The 21139-nt window shown below is 48.0% G+C and overlaps 1 protein-coding gene across 2 annotated transcripts; it reads left to right on the forward strand.

Annotated features, from left to right (window-relative positions):
- The first annotated feature begins 678 nt into the window (after positions 1–678).
- Positions 679–19859, forward strand: slc43a3a (solute carrier family 43 member 3a). Of its 2 annotated transcripts, XM_069191309.1 has the most exons (13): positions 679–958; positions 1713–1897; positions 5095–5227; positions 11475–11521; positions 12229–12305; positions 13017–13109; positions 13746–13885; positions 15018–15142; positions 15635–15781; positions 15931–16044; positions 16518–16704; positions 18045–18168; positions 18627–19859. In XM_069191309.1, the coding sequence occupies exons 2-13, from the start codon at positions 1717–1719 to the stop codon at positions 18735–18737; spliced, it is 1479 nt and encodes a 492-aa protein (XP_069047410.1). In that variant the 5' UTR covers positions 679–958; positions 1713–1716; the 3' UTR covers positions 18738–19859. The 2 variants fall into 2 exon arrangements, with proteins under 2 accessions (XP_069047410.1, XP_069047411.1); XM_069191310.1 differs by lacking the exon at positions 679–958 and having other exon boundaries at positions 1519–1897.
- The last annotated feature ends 1280 nt before the right edge of the window (positions 19860–21139 follow it).

Genomic DNA, 21139 nt, shown 5'->3' on the forward strand with positions numbered 1-21139 from the left:
GTCATGCCATGTCAAATGTCCATCCATTTGTTTAGCACGAACGTTGAGGAGTACAGAGGACCAGGGTAGTACAGAACGCTGCGTACCATTCCTGGCCGATCGCCTGGAAACGCCTGGGCGAGGGTGCAGGCACGCGGACAGGAGAGTCGGATCGCAGGGGGGAGGGTGGGGAGCGGCGGCTCTGTGGGTAAGGATCTGCGGCTGTGGCTGGAGGCTTACCGGTTCAAATCCCGCGACTGGCAGGAGGATCTTACTCTATTGGGCCTCTGAGCAAGGCCCTTAACCCCAGCTGCTCCAGGGGTGCTGTATAAATGGCTGTCCCTGTGCTCTGACCCCCAGCTTCTTTCTCCCTGTCTGTGTGTCTCATGGAGAGCAAGCTGGGGTATGTGAAAAGACAAATTCCTAAGTGCGAGAAATTGTATAGGGCTAATAAAGTGATGTTGTGTTATGTTAGGGAGTGAAACGTTTGTTGTTTCTTCAGGACGGGAAAGGGAGTGGCAGGAGGGGCCTCCTTCCCCGCTGGAACAAAACCCAGCCTCAGCCGCCGGGACCTGCTGGGAGCCAAGGAAGTAGAAGAAAGAGAACACTGTCTCTTCTGCGCCTGGCCCCCGCCGGGCAACACTGTTCTAGAGCTGAGCAGACCTTCTGGAACTCTCCACTTCAACAGCTCCGGACCTTCTAGAACTCTCTCCTTCCACAGCTCGGGGCCTTCTAGAACTCTCTCCTTCCACAGCTCGGGACCTTCTAGAACTCACCCCTTCCACAGCTTGGGACCTTCTAGAAACAACCAGCAGGAAAGAACTCTGAAGCCCAAAACGTACCCCGTCCAGGATACAAGCTTGCTCATCCCCTGAGGGAAAACCGTCTTGCCACACAGTCCAGGACGACAATACAGCAAGGAAGACAAAGATTACCCCCCCGGAGAAAACAACACAACAGCACTCCAGGAGATCAGAGGGTTAGTTTACATTGTCAGCATTGTTTTCCAGAAAGAGCGCACCTGAGACTCTGAGAATCTAACCCCAGGGTTCCCACACCTGCCAGATTCACAACAAGTCCCAATCCTACTGGGAGAGGGAGGAGGAAACTCAGTTGAACTGGGAGCCCAGTGTGTGATCTACTGTCCCAGTCCGAGGAACAGACAGTGAACCTGTCTCTTAATAATAATATTAGAGTGTGTGATCTCCTGTCCCAGCCTGAGGAGCAGACAGTGAACCTGTCTCTCAATAATAATATTAGAGTGTGTGATCTCCTGTCACAGCCTGAGGAGCAGACAGTGAGCCTGTCTCTCAATAATAATAATACAGTGTGTGATCTCCTGTCCCAGCCTGAGGAACAGACAGTGAGCCTGTCTCTCAATAATAATATTAGAGTGTGTGATCTCCTGTCACAGCCTGAGGAGCAGACAGTGAGCCTGTCTCTCAATAATTCTCTGTATATTGTATGTTAATGTATTATAAGTGTCTATAGATGTTGTGTTACTTGTGTTTTCTATGGCAACACCCTGTAATTCATCAGTCATGCCTGAGGCAGACAGCTGGGCAGGCCGTGCAGGGGCGCAGAGATAGCAGAGGGAGTGGGCGGGGCGGCTGTGGAGAGAGAGATAAGGAGAGGCAGAGGGGAGCAGGAGCCCAGGGACAGGCAGGCACGGGGAAGAGGCGGGCGGGAGGAGCCACAGACGTGCGGACCACTCACCTGCAGCTCTCTCGCAGCGGGATGGGGGCCTGGGGGCAGCCTCTGCAGCGGGCCCTGACCTTCCTCACCGGCCTGGTGGAGTGCATGTGCTTCGCGGGCCTGGTCTTCGGCTGGGCCTCCCTGGTCTTCGTTCTCAAGAGCGACGGCTACTTCTCCTCCCTCTGCTCCAACCACACCGGCAGCAACGGCACGCGGCACACAGGTGAGGGACCGGCCCCTCTGTCCACCTCCTGCCACCGGAGCACTCACGGCTAACCCTGACCTCCTGTCCTGTAACGTGCAGCTTGTCTCGTTTCCAGAATAGTGCTGAGTAATACTGCAGTGTTAATGTCCTGTCAGTGTGTCTGGACTGTATTAACCCCTCTCTCTCAGTGCAGTGTTAATGTACTGGAGTGTCCAGTCAGTGTGTCTGGACTGTATTAACCCCTCTCTCTCAGTGCAGTGTTAATGTCCTGGAGTGTCAGTCAGTGTGTCTGGACTGTATTAACCCCTCTCTCTCAGTGCAGTGTTAATGTCCTGTAGTGTCCAGTCAGTGTGTCTGGACTGTATTAACCCCTCTCTCTCAGTGCAGTGTTAATGTCCTGTAGTGTCAGTCAGTGTGTCTGGACTGTATTAACCCCTCTCTCTCAGTGCAGTGTTAATGTCCTGGAGTGTCCAGTCAGTGTGTCTGGACTATATTAACCCCTCTCTCTCAGTGCAGTGTTAATGTCCTGGAGTGTCCAGTCAGTGTGTCTGGACTGTATTAACCCCTCTCTCTCAGTGCAGTGTTCATGTCCTGTAGTGTCCAGTCAGTGTGTCTGGACTGTATTAACCCCTCTCTCTCAGTGCAGTGTTAATGTCCTGGAGTGTCCAGTCAGTGTGTCTGGACTGTATTAACCCCTCTCTCTCAGTGCAGTGTTAATGTCCTGTAGTGTCCAGTCAGTGTGTCTGGACTGTATTAACCCCTCTCTCTCAGTGCAGTGTTAATGTCCTGTAGTGTCCAGTCAGTGTGTCTGGACTGTATTAACCCCTCTCTCTCAGTGCAGTGTTAATGTCCTGTAGTGTCCAGTCAGTGTGTCTTTACTGTATTAACCCCTCTCTCTCAGTGCAGTGTTAATGTCCTGTAGTGTCCAGTCAGTGTGTCTGGACTGTATTAACCCCTCTCTCTCAGTGCAGTGTTAATGTACTGGAGTGTCCAGTCAGTGTGTCTGGACTGTATTAACCCCTCTCTCTCAGTGCAGTGTTAATGTCCTGGAGTGTCAAGTCAGTGTGTCTGGACTGTATTAACCCCTCTCTCTCAGTGCAGTGTTAATGTCCTGTAGTGTCCAGTCAGTGTGTCTTTACTGTATTAACCCCTCTCTCTCAGTGCAGTGTTAATGTCCTGTAGTGTCCAGTCAGTGTGTCTGGACTGTATTAACCCCTCTCTCTCAGTGCAGTGTTAATGTAGTGGAGTGTCCAGTCAGTGTGTCTGGACTGTATTAACCCCTCTCTCTCAGTGCAGTGTTAATGTACTGGAGTGTCCAGTCAGTGTGTCTGGACTGTATTAACCCCTCTCTCTCAGTGCAGTGTTAATGTCCTGTAGTGTCCAGTCAGTGTGTCTTTAATGTATTAACCCCTCTCTCTCAGTGCAGTGTTAATGTCCTGTAGTGTCCTGTCAGTGTGTCTGTACTGTATTAACCCCTCTCTCTCAGTGCAGTGTTAATGTCCTGGAGTGTCCAGTCAGTGTGTCTGTACTGTATTAACTCCTCTCTCTCAGTGCAGTGTTAATGTCCTGGAGTGTCCAGTCAGTGTGTCTGGACTGTATTAACCCCTCTCTCTCAGTGCAGTGTTAATGTCCTGTAGTGTCCAGTCAGTGTGTCTGGACTGTATTAACCCCTCTCTCTCAGTGCAGTGTTAATGTCCTGTAGTGTCCAGTCAGTGTGTCTGGACTGTATTAACCCCTCTCTCTCAGTGCAGTGTTAATGTACTGGAGTGTCCAGTCAGTGTGTCTGGACTGTATTAACCCCTCTCTCTCAGTGCAGTGTTAATGTCCTGTAGAGTCCAGTCAGTGTGTCTGGACTGTATTAACCCCTCTCTCTCAGTGCAGTGTTAATGTACTGGAGTGTCCAGTCAGTGTGTCTGGACTGTAATAACCCCTCTCTCTCAGTGCAGTGTTAATGTCCTGTAGTGTCCAGTCAGTGTGTCTGGACTGTATTAACCCCTCTCTCTCAGTGCAGTGTTAATGTCCTGTAGTGTCCAGTCAGTGTGTCTTTACTGTATTAACCCCTCTCTCTCAGTGCAGTGTTAATGTCCTGTAGTGTCCTGTCAGTGTGTCTGTACTGTATTAACCCCTCTCTCTCAGTGCAGTGTTAATGTCCTGGAGTGTCCAGTCAGTGTGTCTGGACTGTATTAACCCCTCTCTCTCAGTGCAGTGTTAATGTCCTGTAGTGTCCAGTCAGTGTGTCTGGACTGTATTAACCCCTCTCTCTCAGTGCAGTGTTAATGTCCTGTAGTGTCCAGTCAGTGTGTCTGGACTGTATTAACCCCTCTCTCTCAGTGCAGTGTTAATGTACTGGAGTGTCCAGTCAGTGTGTCTGTACTGTATTAACCCCTCTCTCTCAGTGCAGTGTTAATGTCCTGGAGTGTCCAGTCAGTGTGTCTGTACTGTATTAACCCCTCTCTCTCAGTGCAGTGTTAATGTCCTGTAGTGTCCAGTCAGTGTGTCTGGACTGTATTAACCCCTCTCTCTCAGTGCAGTGTTAATGTCCTGTAGTGTCCAGTCAGTGTGTCTGGACTGTATTAACCCCTCTCTCTCAGTGCAGTGTTAATGTCCTGTAGTGTCCAGTCAGTGTGTCTGGACTGTATTAACCCCTCTCTCTCAGTGCAGTGTTAATGTACTGGAGTGTCCAGTCAGTGTGTCTGGACTGTATTAACCCCTCTCTCTCAGTGCAGTGTTAATGTCCTGTAGAGTCCAGTCAGTGTGTCTGGACTGTATTAACCCCTCTCTCTCAGTGCAGTGTTAATGTCCTGTAGTGTCCAGTCAGTGTGTCTTTACTGTATTAACCCCTCTCTCTCAGTGCAGTGTTAATGTACTGTAGTGTCCTGTCAGTGTGTCTGGACTGTATTAACCCCTCTCTCTCAGTGCAGTGTTAATGTCCTGGAGTGTCCAGTCAGTGTGTCTGGACTGTATTAACCCCTCTCTCTCAGTGCAGTGTTAATGTCCTGTAGTGTCCAGTCAGTGTTTCTGGACTGTATTAACCCCTCTCTCTCAGTGCAGTGTTAATGTCCTGTAGTGTCCAGTCAGTGTGTCTGGACTGTATTAACTCCTCTCTCAGTGCAGTGTAAATGTACTGTAGTATTTCAATCAGTGGGTGAGTCTATACTGTATTAAGTGAAATTATATTTCAGTACACTGTATTGACTCCTGTTCTCTTTTATCAGTTGACTGCAGTGCCCAGGATGAGCAGCTCTCTCTGGTCTTCACCATCGCCTCCTTCATGAACAACTTCATGACCCTGCCCAATGGCTTCATCTTCGATCGCTTTGGGACAGCGGTGGCCAGACTGCTGGCAATGTGAGTACCAAACAGATGAGACAGATCACGCTCCTGTCGCTGCTGGGCATGTGAGACTCCGGGAAATCTGAAATTAAAAATAAGGTGTTTAGAGCATTGGAAAGTAATGCTACTCAAACATGAATAACTCCTGCTCCCGGTGTATTGGGATATATATAAGCCAGCAGCCATATCACCCTGCAACTCACAACTGGCAACCCACTGAAGCTAAGCAGGTGTGAGCCTGGTCAGTACCTGGATGGGAGACCTCCTGGGAAAAACTAAGGTTGCTGCTGGAAGAGGTGTTAGTGGGGCCAACAGGGGGCGCTCACCCTGCAGCTCATGTGGGTTAATGTCCCAGTGTTGTGTACTGTAAACGGGCAGTATAGGATGAGATGTAAAACCGAGGTCCTGACTCTCTGTGGTCATTACAAATCCCAGGGCGTTTCTCAATAAGAGTAGGGGTGTACCCTGGCATCCTGGCCAAATTTCCCCATCGGCCTTTATCAATCATGGCCTCCTAATAACCCCCATCTATGAATTGGCTTCACTACTCTGCTCTCCTCCCCACTGATTGCTGATGTGTGGTGAACGTTCTGGCGCACTATGGCTGCTGTCGCATCATCCAGGTGGATGCTGCACATTGGTGGTGGTGGAGGGGAGTCCCCATTACTTGTAAAGCGCTTTGAGTGGAGTGTCCAGAAAAAGCGCTATATAAGTGTAAGCAATTATTATTATATAGAGAGTCATGGCAGAATCTTGGCACAGCCGTGCGGATTTGATCTGTGGTGTGAAGATCTTGTTCCTCAAGGACTGGGCAACAGGAAGGCATCTGGGGATGAAAGCAGGATGAGGTTAGGCACCCTGGACGGGGCGGTCAGTGTGAGCACAGAGAAGTGAGACACACAGAAGGAAAAGACCACATTATTCCAAACACGTGGATCGGACAAAGGACAAGCACATTTCCCATGGGGAATCAAGAAAGCGCAACAGCGCCTGTACTTCCTAAGACGGTTGAAGAAGGCTAAGATATGTCCCCAGATCCTCACTAACTTTTACAGATGCACTACAGAAAGCACACTGACAGGTTGCATCACAGTGTGGTATGGCAACTGCAGTACTGCAGACCGCAAAGCCCTACAGTGGGTGGTGAAAACTGCCCAGTCCATCACTGGGGTTGCCCTCCCATCCATACAGGACATTTATGACAGACGGTGCTTGAGGAAAGCTCTAAGCATCATCAAAGACCCCACACATCCCAGCTACAGACTGTTTGACCCTCTACCATCTGGAAAACGGTACCGGAGCATTCGGGCCCGGACTACCAGACTCAGAGACAGTTTTTACCCCCGCACTATCACGCTATTAAACTCCCAGCCTCTCTCACCCACGATCTGAACCCTCACAGTGCCTTCTCTCTTTACCAAAACTCAAACACACAATGAAATCTACCTCTACCTCTCATGTCAAGAAGCCCACTCCCCATCATTTCTGTCCTTTATTTCATTCTCTTGATGTATGATTTTGCACATCTGATGTTGTTTTTGCACATTACCTGTTACCTGTTGTTGTTATTTTGCACACTGCCTGTTGTCTCTGTCTTTCTTTTGTTATACAATTGTATTGTTGTTGTTTTATTTCTTTGTACTACTTATCGTCCAAGAGCTAGCTAAATAGCATTTCCACACACCTGTATATGAGTATAATGACAATAAACTTGAACTTGAACTTGAACTTGAATATGAATCTACAAGTGAATAGAAGGGAGGCGAAGGCAACATTTTCCTAAAGGTGGTGGGAAATCATTGTGCCAAAGACGGTGGAAACCTTTGAAAAGAAAAAAAATTCTTGCTGCTCAGCATTCACCTATATCTTGATGTCTCAGGAATCTGACTGAAGAAACAAAACCCCTGGAAAGCTTTCAGAAAACACTGAATTCAGTGAGTTTTTACAATAGATGGTGGGTTCAGTCTGGTTGGAGTGCCTGTCACACTAAAACATAAGACAGGTCACAAACGAGAGGCGGCCATTCCTCCCATGCAGCCCATCTGGTCATTCGGCAGTCTATTGACCTAAGCATCTCATCCAGCTGTTTCAAGAAAGGATATTGGGTTCAACAACCTGGCTGTGCAGCTTGTTCCACACTCCCACTACCTTTTGTGTAAAGAAGTGCCTCCTGTCCTGACTGGAAGATCTCATCCAGCTGTTTCTTGAAAGAGGCCACAGTATAAACTTCAACAACCTGGCTGGGCAGCTTGTTCTACACTCTCACCACCCTTAGTGTAAATTAGTGCCTCCTGTCCTGACTGGAGGATCTCATCCAGCTGTTTCTTGAAAGAGGCCACAGTATAAACTTCAACAACATGGGTGGGCAGCTTGTTCCACACTCCCAGTCCAGCCCTTCCTCCCAGATTCTGAGCTTTTCACACGTTTGCTGTCCGTGATGCAAGTGAACAGCTGGAGTCAGGCCACAGGGCTGTGAACAGAGCCCTCTCTGTCTGTCTAGCACTCAGCCTCATTGACAGCCTTTGTCTTTCCCAGCACTGACTCCAGCAGATCCCACAAATCTCTTCCCTTCCGCTTCAGCTTGTCTCTGTCGGTTCCAGGGAGCTTCAGCCCTGTGAGGTGCATGCTAATGCACACAGTCGAATCGCAGAGGCAGGCAGGCGCTTGGCCACCTGGCAGAAGTCAGAACACGACTCGAAGGACCCCTGTGGGTTACCAGGGGTTGGAATTTGAAACCTGTGTCTCTAGGGCAGCAGACTGGCCTGATCTTTTAGGAAATGAGTTGGATCGGAGGCAACCTGCCTTCTGTACTCATTGAAGAAACATTTTCATTCCTCATTGTGCTCGAGGGCCACAAAGATTGCTCCTTTGATTCACTGTCTTCTTTCGGTACATTTTTCAATAACCAACACTAAGTGCACAGAAACCTCCGCAGGCAGAGGGTGCAAGGTCACAGCACTGTCGATGGAGAACCCAGGACAGCCTAACGGATTGATTTTCGCTCAGCTCAGTTTGCGTCAGAAGCCCAATCTGCTGACACTGCTGAAACAACAACGTACTGTTTGTGCCAAAACTCGGTTTGCTCACTTATCACTTGTATATGGAAGTTGTAATGTGTAATGTAATGTGTTAAAAACATAAGAGATATGTTTTTATTTCAGGACGGCACAGTGGCAGTAGCCACTTCCTTAATCTGCTCCACGTGCAGTCATACAGTCGGTTCACAGGTGCAAGCACAGGTGTGTAAAAGCACACAAATGCCTATTTCAGTAAAAATTATCGATTTCTGGGTCAGGCCATGTGAGGTGCACCTTGTCGGGCTAAACCAGATACTCCTGTTTTGTGTCGGGTTGTGACACCTACCTGATCAACTCCCTCTCTCAGGACCGCGCTCATTATCATGAACAAAGCCTCCTTTTCCATATTCCCTAAAACCTCAGGACGAGAGCTTGCGATGAGGAATACCAGAGAGATCAGTTTATTAGCCATAAACAGTTGCAGTTTCTTGCTTTAGGAATTTGTCTTTTCGCATACCCCAGCTTTCTCTCCATGAGACACACAGACAGGGAGAGAAGCTTGTGGTCAGAAGACAGGGTCAGCCATTTATATGGCACCCCTGGAGCAGTTGGGGTTAAGGGCCTTGCTCAGGGGCCCAACAGAGTAGGAGTCCTCCGCCGGCCGCGGGATACAAACCGGCAACCTTCCAGCCACAGGCGCAGATCCTTAGCCACAGAACCACCTCACTGCCTGGACTCAGTCTGCTCATTATTCATTGCGTTCCAGGAGAATGCACCTGGCTGTGGGAGAGCTAACAGAGGCCATGTTATCTAATGGCGCAGTGTGTTGATGAGACTTCCAGACAGACCCAGTCTGGAGGCTAATCTAATTTGCCACGCTTGTTTATCACTTACTGCATGAATAACTGCTCTGTGCAGCTAAACACCACCGGGCATCAATGTTTGCTTTAGCTAGCTGTCAGTCCTCGGGGAGAAGAGAGAGAGAGAGGGGAAACTCAATTGAGCTCCAGCCCAGCACGTGATCTCTCGTCACAGCCTGAAGAGCACAGAGGGAGCCTCTCATAAAATATTGTTGTTTTAAAATGGTTGGCAAGTTGGCATCACTGGAATTCTTTGCGAATGCATGCCAGGCAATAGATAAAAAATGTTCCGAAAGAGGACGAGAGGAGGGAGAGAAGGAAGAGCCTGTAGAGGGAGGGAGAAAGGGAGAGGAATGGAGAAGAGTCCCTCCTTCCTTCTCTCTCCTGATCCTTCCAGCTGCAGGCCATCTCCTCGGCCAGCAGCTCTTAGCATGAGTCCCCAGAGGCTCTTTCAAATTGGACACAGCTTCCTTTGGCTGAATCTCCTGACACTGTGCCAAGAGGCAGCTTCACAATAACCCCGAAGTGGATCACACGGAAGCCTTTCAAAGTTTTTCTCTTTCAGTGCCTTAAAATTACAGTTTTGCAAATCTTCCTGACCTACATGCAAGGAGCAATGGAATACAAATTTCTGCCTGTCCTTCTGCTGATCCAGCAGGCTGGAGTATGGTCAAATAGTGCTGGTGACCTCTAGTGGCAGGAAAGGAAGGCGCCGATTCCATGCACTTCCAAAGTACTGCAATTCTTATCTTCAAATATTTTATTTAACCAGATCGAAGAAGCTAAGCTGGGCTGGGCCTGGGATGGAAGACCTAGGAGGAAAAGCAGGCTGCTGCTGTAGGAGTGGCTCTAGTGGACCAGTAGGGGGCACTCTCCTATTTGGGCCATAATCTCCAATCTAATGCTTCAGTATGGTGACCTGGGAAAATGTGCTGTGAAAAGGAGGTGTCGCTTTTCAGACAAGATGTTAAACCAAGACCTTGGCTATTTGTGTCTCCCACCTGGGGCTGCATTTCAGTGGGATATGAAACAAATGGACCATTTCAATGTGTAAAAGAATTCTGGCCTTCCTTTGCATGAAAATCACTACATAAATTAACCTGAAATGAGTGGAATTCAGTACTGACAAACCCTAAAACAGAGGTTTCGGGGTGAGGGGGTATAACCGATATTTTATGCCACATTGCTTTCTGCAGATGCATGGACTTTTAAAGGGGAGAAAACATGCAAGAATACATCTGCTAGCATCATAAGCTGTGTCTGCTCCTAACCTGAAGCCGCTCACGTTAAACAAACAAGTCACTGAATGACAGAGCATTTATGTAATCATCTTCTCCTTCATTATCAGAAAACCACTGACTGCTGTGGGCTTGATGTAACCTGAAGCCTGTGCTGTATTCACAGAGTGGAAGGCAGGACTCTAACCTGGGCAGGACCCCCGACCATTAATAGGGCACAGTCAAACCTGGTACTCCAGAGCCATGAGGCACTAGCGCTAAGCCCAAGGCTGATGTGCCACCTGCATATCTTGAGTGGACGAGCTGAAGGCAGACAGGGGGAGGAGTGAGACACACAGAAGAAATGATCAGTTGCCAGGCGTCCAGCAGAGAGAAAAGTGTGCTGCTCTCCGAGAACATCTCATTCAGCAGAGGGTGAACTACTGACCCATCTCCATAATTCCACCATCCATCTCTCAGACTCAGCAGGACACTCCCCGAGCTGAAAAGACTCCCCGTGTGGATGGAGCTGTGTGTGAGAGTGGGAAGGATGGGACTGAGCGTGCACACTTGTGCTGTACCTGTGCACGATTTGCTAGCTGTAAAGACCCAGTACATGTTCAGCAGTAGACTGATCTATCCACGGTGCGACAGGGAGCGCTACAGGAGGTCATTCTTGCCTTCTGCCATAAGACTGTGCAAAGCATCCACCTTGCGTCTGGGCAGAGGCAACATTGACAGTGACCTGTTTCTGGACTGAACAGTAAACTGATACATCTGTTCTTTTTCTTTTTCCCATTTACTACCGTTTTTATGCAATATATGCCAGGGACCTGTGCAATACATTTATATTTATATGTATATTGTGCAATACAACTTTTTTTGGTGTACTGTTCTGTTCTGTTTTGTTCTTTGTGTGTTCTGGACTGTGAGTAACTCTTCTTAGTGCACTTCTCACTGTACTGATTGTATTGTTGTATTGTATTATTATTATTGTTGTGTCATTCGTTACACTGTTGCTGCTGTTGCACTGCAATTTCCCTCACGGGACCAATAAAGTATCTATCTATGTGCCTTTACAGGTAACAAATTCTGTCTCTACAGGATGAAGTGCCCAGTGAGTAACTGGGACTCAGACTAACCAGATGTCATGCCATTTTATTTTCAGATCATTTCATACCTCAGCCACACTCATGGTTGCCTTTTCATCTGCAGGTAAATATTTTCCAGTTGTGTACATTTTCTCAGCTAATTCTTCCGCTGCCTCTATAGTTGGAATCTGGAGTCTCACACTTCCAATGCCTGTGTGCAGTGTAAGACAGTGTTACACTGGTATTAACTCCAAACAGTTACACTCCACACTCCCATAATCTAAGGTAGGTAACTAGGCTAATTGATAACCAAATATATAAATCTGGTTATACATGGGTAGGTTATAAAGGCCCATGGGGATTAGGGACACCATTTTTCTTGACCATCCAATGCTGGAGGTGGAGGTGATGTGGTCAACATCACACTCCAGCCAGCCTATCGCTCCCAGAAGGATTAACCCCCTGGTACTCACTTGGAAAGCAGGCTGGGGGGACCCAGGAGCCATCTGGAAGGAATTAGAACAAGCTACATCACTTGCCCCTACCTGGGATTGAACCCAGGACCTCCAGTCCAGAGCTGGACACCCTTACCATCTGAGCTACCACGGACCCCTGTTTATACATAAGATAAATATAATCTAATATAAATTTAATGTATAGTTTATATATATATCATATATACTCTGATATACCGCTAACACCTTTAAGAGCAATCATCTCAAAGTGCTTTGTGTATCAATTTCTGTTTTGTTTCTCTGACAGCGGTCTTGAAACCGAAAGGCACTGAGATTCATGTTCCTATGTGCTCTTTCTCTCTGGTCTCTCCCGCAGTCTCCTCGGTGATTCTGTTCCCAGCCCTTTCTCTTCTCGCAGTCGGAGGGATATTATTGCTGCTCACCAATATGCAGGTGGGTACCTGTTCTCTCATCTGAATCCGTTCCTAATGCCTGCCGCGTTGGGAAAGCCGAGATGGATGACGGATGAGACGAGCCTCGTCAGGAGCACTATGCCGAGCTCTGTGGAAGACGGGAAACGTCTCAGATGCCAGCCTGACAGATGTCATTTTGCGATGGATTACCATTTCGAGCCGCGTTATCATATTCTGATGCTTACCCAAATCCTCCAGCTTTCTGGGAAAGAATATTCTGCTGTCCTTCCCTTGACCATCCCACGAACACTGGAATCCCTCTCAAGATTCCTAGAAACCCGTAGGAGTCAACTGATTCCTCAGTCCTCCCAGCAGCACTGGGGAAGTTTTCTCCTCCTGCTAGCGGTCATGTTTTCGTTTGGTTTTTCAGCGGTGAGCGTTACGTTGTTTTTAGCCCAACGCCTGCTGACCAGAGCTGTCAGCTCAAAGCAGGACTTGGGTGGGAGGAGACAGCGACATCATCGCCTCATTGGAGCATCTTCACAGAGGGGCTTCAAATGGGAGGTCACATCCCAGCACACAAACTCACGTGATATTGAGGTCGAATGCACTCAATCAGTCAGTGCTGTGTGATTAATGACCAGGAATGAAGCCATTGTCCTTCTTTATCACCCAGTAGGTAGTGTCCACCTGTGTGCCTGTGAGTCTTCTGCATTAAACCCCCCAACCCCGGTCTTCTTCTCTCTCTCAGGTGGGGAATCTGTTCGGGTCTCGGCGCTCCACTATCATCACCCTCTACAACGGCGCTTTCGATTCTTCGTCCGCAGTCTTCCTCATCGTCAAGGTAATCATTCACTCATCGGTTCACTGCGTTTCTGTAGTGTTTTTCATGCCAAAGGATCCCAAAACACTGTTAGACATTGGACGGCCCCACTTAGTTTCAGCATTAGTTTCCTCACCTGCTATGTGAAAGTGAGGTTTTCCAGTACTCTGTGGACTGTTGCATGCACTGCTGGACTTCAGTGACAGCAGACTGGTGAGTTTCCTGAATTCCCAGAGACCTCGCACTGCAACTCCCCTGTTCTCTTGCACTGAAGGACAGTACCCCTGCTGCTTCATTAATGCTGGAGAGCCTGAGTCTGTGTCTGTGGATGCTCACACAAATACTATAAAATGCTGTGGATCTCCAGTGTTTCATGCACAGGCCTCTTGGTAGCACAAGAGCTGAAACTGAAATGGCTGAAATTATGGCCGACTGCTTTCTGGCTCAGCCTGTCAGACACAGGCAGGAGTAACGTTCTTCTGCTCGAGTGCCGACTGTGGGCTGTGCACAGCGTGGTGCTGCTATGGGGTGTCTCTCAGTAACAGCAAACGTGTCTCGAGTGTTTCTCCGGGTGCTGTTCAAGACGGGAGCTGGAGAGTAAGATACTTGGACAGCACTGTGAACAACAATGGTGCACCTCTCTCACTCTCTCGCCAGGTGCTATATGAGAAGGGAGTGTCCCTCAGATCTTCCTTCCTCTTCCTGTCCTGCTGCAGTGTCCTTCACTTCCTCCGTACCTTCCTGCTCATGCCCCGGAAGCACATCCCTTACCCCCTTCCAGAGGACTACACTTATGGGTAAGAACTACAACTCCCACACTGCACTGGGGGGGGAGGGGGTACAGTCAGCACCCACTGCTATGAGGCAGTGAAAATGCAACAGGTGAATATTTAGAAAGAATTCACAGCCTTGTGAATTATGTGAATTTCAGTTTTGACTTTTAAAAACAAGTGTTTGGCGGCACCTTGTGGCAAGAACTCCCCATTCTGTTTATTCTGTTACATTCTGTTACCTGTGGGACAGTTATTCCAATCCAAAACTGTCTAATATTACTGGTTAACAAACTGGTTGATATCAGAGGTGGTCTAAAATAAAATGATGACATAAAACCTGTTTGGACTACATAAATGTCTAATGGTTGAATTCAACTCTACCACTACCACTGGCTCACACTGATGTGTCTTTTTTCTAAGATGTATGTTATTTAAATTGTTGTTGCTGCTGCTGTTCTGTGTTTATGTTTTTGGTGTTTCCTTTATTCCTTTGTATTGGAGTATACGTGCAAGTACGCATTTCAGTGCACTGGTGCACATGACAAAAAACCAAACTGAACTGGTGGTGCAATGGTAAGCATTAAAGCATTGTAGAGCTGGGGCCCTAGGTTCAATTCCTGGGGTGATGTCTGCGTGGAGTTTGTATGTTCTCCTTGTGTTCAAGTGGGTTTCTTCCAGGAGCTCGGTTTCCTCCCATAGACCAAAGACATGCTGGTGGGTTAACTGGTTTCTGGGAAGTATGGCCCTAGGTGTGTGTGTGTGTGTGTGTGTGTGTGTGTGTGTGTGTGTGTGTGTGTGTGTGTGTGTGTGTGTGTGTGTGTGTGTGTGTGTGTGTGTGTGTGTGTGTGTGTGTGTGTGTCTGTGTGGCCCTGCACTGGATTGGCATCCCATCAGTCCCCTGCTCCCACTGCATGATAGGATATGGTCTGGCTCCCCTGCAGCCCTGAATTGGATGACACCATTTGAAAACGGATGAATGATTTAGCATAATAAAATCCTAACACATTACAGATGTGTAAGGCTTGACACACACATACAGCAACAACAACTGAGTTTTATACCATTGCTCACGTCTGTGCCTAAGGTCATAGCAGAAGCAGCGCACCTGTAGCGTCCATTTGTGTGGTACTAATACTCACATGATCACCACCGGCAGAGCATCCTGTGGGAGGTCCAGCAGCTACAGAGTGGAGAAGACAGAAAAAGGGAACGTACAGGAAGAGGGCGCCACCTGCCAGCCGGAGGCAAAATTACAGGAGCAGGACTCCGAGCCAAAGAAAGGTCATTTATCAAAATGATTATGATGTACCAAGCATCAGAAGAAACCAGTCAGTCTGTTTCTGCATATATGGCACTAAGAAAACAAGGCATATAGAGATGGGATACTGACTATTTATTTGTGTCACCCCTATTGCCTCACCCTGACTCAACGCGATGCGCCAGAGTGATTCTGAGGGGTGTACTACTACTAAATGGCTTCATGAGTGAGAGGGTGGATTAGGTAAAGGTGATGAGGTGATGTAACCTGTTGAGGATCAAGCCTGGTCAAAATCAAGACAATCAGCTCCATTCGCTTGTTAAGAGAGGAAAGTGCCATCAGTATGCTGTGATGCCTGGACTAGCTCAGGGCATTTTTAAACGGCTAAGATAATACAGAAAAATTACAGTCTATGAACACTTAAACTCTTCCTCAGTGCAGTGTTCATGTACTATAGTGTCCAGTCAGTGTGTCTGGACTGTATTAACCCCTCTCTCTCTCTGCCCTATCTCTAGACGAGCCCAGTTTCAAGAGCTGTGTTTTCTCTTTCTTCTTCCTGTGGCACCTGACCTGGATCTCTGTGATGCAGCTGCGACACTATCTCTTCATCGGCACCCTCAACCCCATGCTGACCCGTCTGACCCAGAATGATCCTACACTGGGTAACTACACACACACTGTGTTTGTCTGAAATCTTTAAAAAATCTTTTAGATTTTAGGCAAGACGTCATCTGGTTCAATGCTTCACTTGTCACTAGTTCACTAGTTTCCTCACTGTTACTAACGGCATTAATCCCTCTCTCTTTGTCAGTGAGTCGCTACACCAACGCCTTTGCCTTCACCCAGCTCTGCGGGGTGCTGTGCGCTCCCTGGAACGGCATGATCATGGACCGCCACAAGAGGGCGCCAAAGTCCGGCACTCAGGGTGAGCGACAGCCGGCAGACAGCCCTGCCCCGGGTCGGGCCGTCTGGTAACACGTTTCTTGAAGGGCCGTCTTGTAGCAAGGTGACCTCGGGACTCCATAATCGTCAAGACGGTCTGGGACCGGACCGCTTTTTAAAAACCTCCCCAAAAGGACTGTCAGAAGTCAGGAAAATTAGTTCAGGGCAGGTTTCGCACTCGAAAGCGGTGTTTAGATAGATACTTTATTGATCCCGTGAGGGAAATTGCAGTGCAACAGCAGCTTAACACAGCCACAGTGTAACAAATTAGTTAGTTTAGTTAGCATCTTGGTAAAAAAAAAACTGTCTTCAAAAAACAGTTTTTAACTTATGAGTTTGCACTAAGCACAGTAACATGTAAACTACAAAGGAAGAGACAAATTAGAGTCACTCCACTGTTCACAGAGATGCCTCGCAAGCTTTTTTCGCAGTTCCCCTGAGGTGGTTTTTTCCCAGGCCGGCCGGAGCGGGAGGCTGACCTGCACTCGGCCGTCCTGTCGCTGGCCCTGACGGCGCTGCAGTGCCTGCTGTTCTCCCTGTGCGCCTCCATCCCCCTGCTGCCCCTGCAGTACCTCACCTTCATCCTGCAGGTCGTCAACCGCTCCTTCCTGTACGGCGGGAACGCCGCCTTCATCGCCGTCGCGTGAGTGAACGGGCCGCGCCGCTTCTCCGTCGGGCTCGGCGGTCCTGTGCGGTGTGGAAACGTCGGACCGCTATTATTCAAATCGGGGGCAGAGCGCGGGCAGTGCCCGTTCTCAAGTGAGAGTGACACTGTTTCAGATATGCCTACAGTGAGAGTGACACTGCATCAGACACGCCCACAAGGGGTGAGTGACAATGTATCAGACACGCCCACAGTGAGAGTGACACTGTTTCAGATACGCCCACAGTGAGAGTGACACTGTATCAGACACGCCCACAAGGGGTGAGAGACAATGTATCAGACACGCCCACAGTGAGAGTGACACTGTTTCAGATACGCCCACAGTGAGAGTGACACTGTATCAGACACGCCCACAAGGGGTGAGAGACAATGTATCAGACACGCCCACAAGGGGTGAGTGACAATGTATCAGACACGCCCACAAGGGGTGAGTGACACTGTATCAGACACGCCCACAAGGGGTGAGTGACACTGTATCAGACACGCCCACAAGGGGTGAGTGACACTGTATCAGACACGCCCACAGTGAGAGTGACACTGTTTCAGATACGCCTTCAGTGAGAGTGACACTGTATCAGACACGCCCACAAGGGATGAGTGACAATGTATCAGACACGCCCACAAGGGGTGAGTGACACTGTACAGCCACGCCCACAAGGGGTGAGTGACACTGTACAGACATGCCCACAAGGGATGAGTGACAATGTATCAGACACACCCACAAGGGGTGAGTGACGCTGTATCAGACACACCCACAGTGGGAGTGACACTGTATCAGACACGCCCCCACACCCATAGTGGGAATGGCACTATATCTAACATGCCCACATTGGGACTGACACTATCAGACACACCCACAGTGGGAGTGAGTTAGTGTTCTTTTACATTTTTGTAAAATAAGCAGTCAGAGCCATTAAATGGGGCAGCTAAAATATGTAAATACAATTCACAAAGGCTTTCTTTGGGGGGGGCGGGGGGAGAGATACTTCACAAGTCCTCATACGTGGAAGTGCACAGAGTCAGAGGACAGGCTTATCAGGCCCTGTGCACGGGTGCAGTCAGACCTACTCGCACACCCAGAGGTACCTTACTGCATTTCAAATGCAAATCCCGGAGGGAATGTGGCATCTGAAGAAGATCTGTCACTGAGTTTGCTCGAAGTCGAGAGATATTCCCTGGTTGAGTTTCAGAGATACCTGGGCTGGCTCGTTGTCAGGAGGTCTGGAAGGGTCCTGTTGTGTAACAAGGGCCTGGCCGTCTGGATACGTCCAGCATCCCACATGTGGTAACTGAGTAACCTCTCACCTCTCTCTTTCCAGTTTCCCCCCGGCACATTTCGGGAAGCTGTACGGTCTGGTGATGTCACTGTCGGCGATCGTCTCTCTGTTGCAGTACCCTTGCTTTGCCCTGGTGAAGGGGTACCTTCAGGGGGACCCTCTTTATGTGAGTGGAGTAGACCACACTGACTACACTGCTCTGTACTCTACTACACTGTGCACACAGAGGGCTGTTTCCTCTGGGATGGATGGTACTGGACTACACTAGTCTGTACTACACTACAGTGGCCTCCTAATAATCCCCATCTCTGAACCGGCTTCATCACTCTGCTAAACTCCACACTTGGAGCTGGTGTGTGGGGAGCAGACTGGAGAACCATCCAGGAGGGGATAGCATACAGCGCTGTTTTCTCTGCGCTGGAGGGTACTAGACTACACTGCTCTGTAGTCTACTACACTGTGCTTCAGTGCACACTGTTCTGTACCATATACTACTGAACTAAACAGTACAAACAAGTACTCACTGTGCTCTTCACTGTATTGTGCAGTACTACTGCGTGTTATACTGTAATGTATAATATTTTACAGTAGCTCTTCCATTTCCCTCTCACTCTGTGGTTCCAGGTCAATGTGGCTCTGATCGGCCTGAGCATGCTGGCTTTCATTCATCCCATCAACGTGTACCTGCACTGCCGCAGAGAGGCCAGGCAGAGGAAGCAACACCAGGCGAAGTGACTCAGCGCCTCCTAGTGGAGGCAGGGACAAACTGCATGACACCAGTACAACCTAAAACCACCCAATGCAGTATTAAACTAACAAGGGAAAGTTGCACTGCTCACACATACACACATACGATCCTGCTGAAAGTACCAGGACACAAGCACCATCACCCCTTTCACTCAGACACCTTTGAAACGAAGAAGAGAACTCCTGGAACTCAAAATCACACATAGATTACTCGCTGTTTCGAAACTCTTTTCCCCCTTAAGTTGTGTTGGTGTGAGATATAATATTTTGGTGAAGAAAAACCACAGTAGAGAAATAATGTCAACCCTACCAGTGAGCAGTTATTCCAGGTTATTATTAGAATAGAAACAGTTAAAATAAAAAACAAGAGACCAAGATCCCAGCCTGTTAACCCTCCCAGTCTGACAAAGGAAGCCAAGGTATCGGCCTCAACCTTGAACGAGCAAGCACTTCTCTACACAAAAGGTGGTGGGAGTGTGGAACAGGCTGCCCAGCCTTGTTGTTAAAGCCAATACCCTGGCATCTTTCAACAAACAGCTGGATGAGATATTCCAGTCAGGACAAGAGGTACTTCTTTACACAAAGGGTGGTGGGAGTGTGGAACAAGCTGCCCAGCCATGGTTGAAGCCGATACCCCAGCTTTGTAAAGATAGATGAGATCCTTTCCTTAATTAACAAAACAGACTGGATGAACTGAATGGCCTCCTCTTGTTTCTAACAGTTCTTATGATTTCCTGAGCTCTTTCACCCATTTTGATGGTGCGTCACAGCCTAGCAGCAGTCAAAAGGTGATGCCACATAACCAGACACCCCTAACTCTTTGCTCACATGCAGTGACAGGCATTTGTGTACCATTCATACATATATCTTTTATAGTTTTATTTGAACAAAAACCATTAGGGAGCCATAAGAGAATTTAATATTATGTTTTTACTATATACTATGAACTATTGCTTTACTAGTTTTGTTTTTTAAATCATGGAAATAAAGTTCAATGTGAAATATTGTAACGATGCAAAATGTTTTATTTTACTGTAACAATTAGAAATTGGAACAATAAATTGCGAGAGTGCTTTGATGACTTAGGAAATAAAATTTTACAGTCTTGAACATAGAGTCTAAATATACTGTACTACATACAATTTATTGATATTAAACCAAAACATGCATAACAAACAACAAACTTCTTATGTTTAAGAGGAAACTTGTGAAACGATCTTCTGTGATATGAAAGGCTGATCATTCAGAGTTAGTAGCTTCAGAGTTTAATATAACTGTAACATATTAGTTTTATCAGTCTCATATAGTTAAATCACGCTTCTGTTTTTGCAAGCGTGAATTAAACAATCAAACCTGTTGGGAATAATAGTTCAACTCAACGAGGATTATAATGAGAATAAAGAAGTTTTCTACTCAAAGTTCCGTTGGCCAAACATCCTAGATGAGTTCAGACTTCCCACTGAGAAGACGGTGCTTGGCAGCTGCTTTCTCTGTGTCCCGGGAGTCTCCCAGTGCAGAAAGACGGGAGGAGAGCAGTGCCTAGCGTTTCTGCGCAGCCCTGCCAGAAGTTAGCACCGCTGAACTTCAGTCTTTGAAACAGTCTGTGCGCAGTTGTCTGCTGCGTGGATCTGGCTGCAAATGAGACAGGGGAATGGAGGCTCATCCAGGCTATAGCTTTTACTGACTATACCTGGATATTCAGGATGTCGACAAAAGGAGTCTTAATAAGGACTGTTATTACTTCAATCAGGAGAAAATCATGAATACAAGATTTCGTCTGTTGCAGAAAGAATATCTTGGGCAGGATTCTGCACTTTACTGACTCACTCTCTCAGTGTGGAGACTTGGGGAAACGTTGAAGTACCGACTCGGGCTGCTCGCAGTCACATGGTTAATAAAGTCAGAGGGCCAGGTCAGTCGGAGAGAGAAGATGAGTGAGGTAACCGATGAAATGTATTGGGTGCTCGCTTTGAAAATACACCATCACTACGTACTGGTAGACTGGCTGGGATGTTATGAGGTATTGTCCTGTTACCCAACCTGCGGGATCCCCACTGGAAGATCATCCACTGCATAATGGGCAGTGACCTCTGACCCCTGTCTCGGGCAGAAGGGGGTCGCAGGTTCAATGGAGTCCAACTGCGTCGCATACTCTAAGATAAGATAAGATCACTTCATTAGCCATATACAATTTCTTGCATTAGGAATTTGTCTTTTCGCATACCCCAGCTTGCTCTGCAGAGTCATGCAGGTTTCTGGGTTTGAGAACCAATCCTCTTTCAGGAATGTAGTTCCACTGTGACCTGGCAGCATGAACTCCAGCACAGAGCTGAGGTAGCTCTTCTATTTTCTAATTCAGCTCTCCCCCTCAGGCTCCCTGGGTGACTCCT

Source organism: Lepisosteus oculatus, chromosome 6 (assembly GCF_040954835.1).
Source record: "Lepisosteus oculatus isolate fLepOcu1 chromosome 6, fLepOcu1.hap2, whole genome shotgun sequence".
Lineage (NCBI taxonomy): Eukaryota > Metazoa > Chordata > Actinopteri > Semionotiformes > Lepisosteidae > Lepisosteus > Lepisosteus oculatus.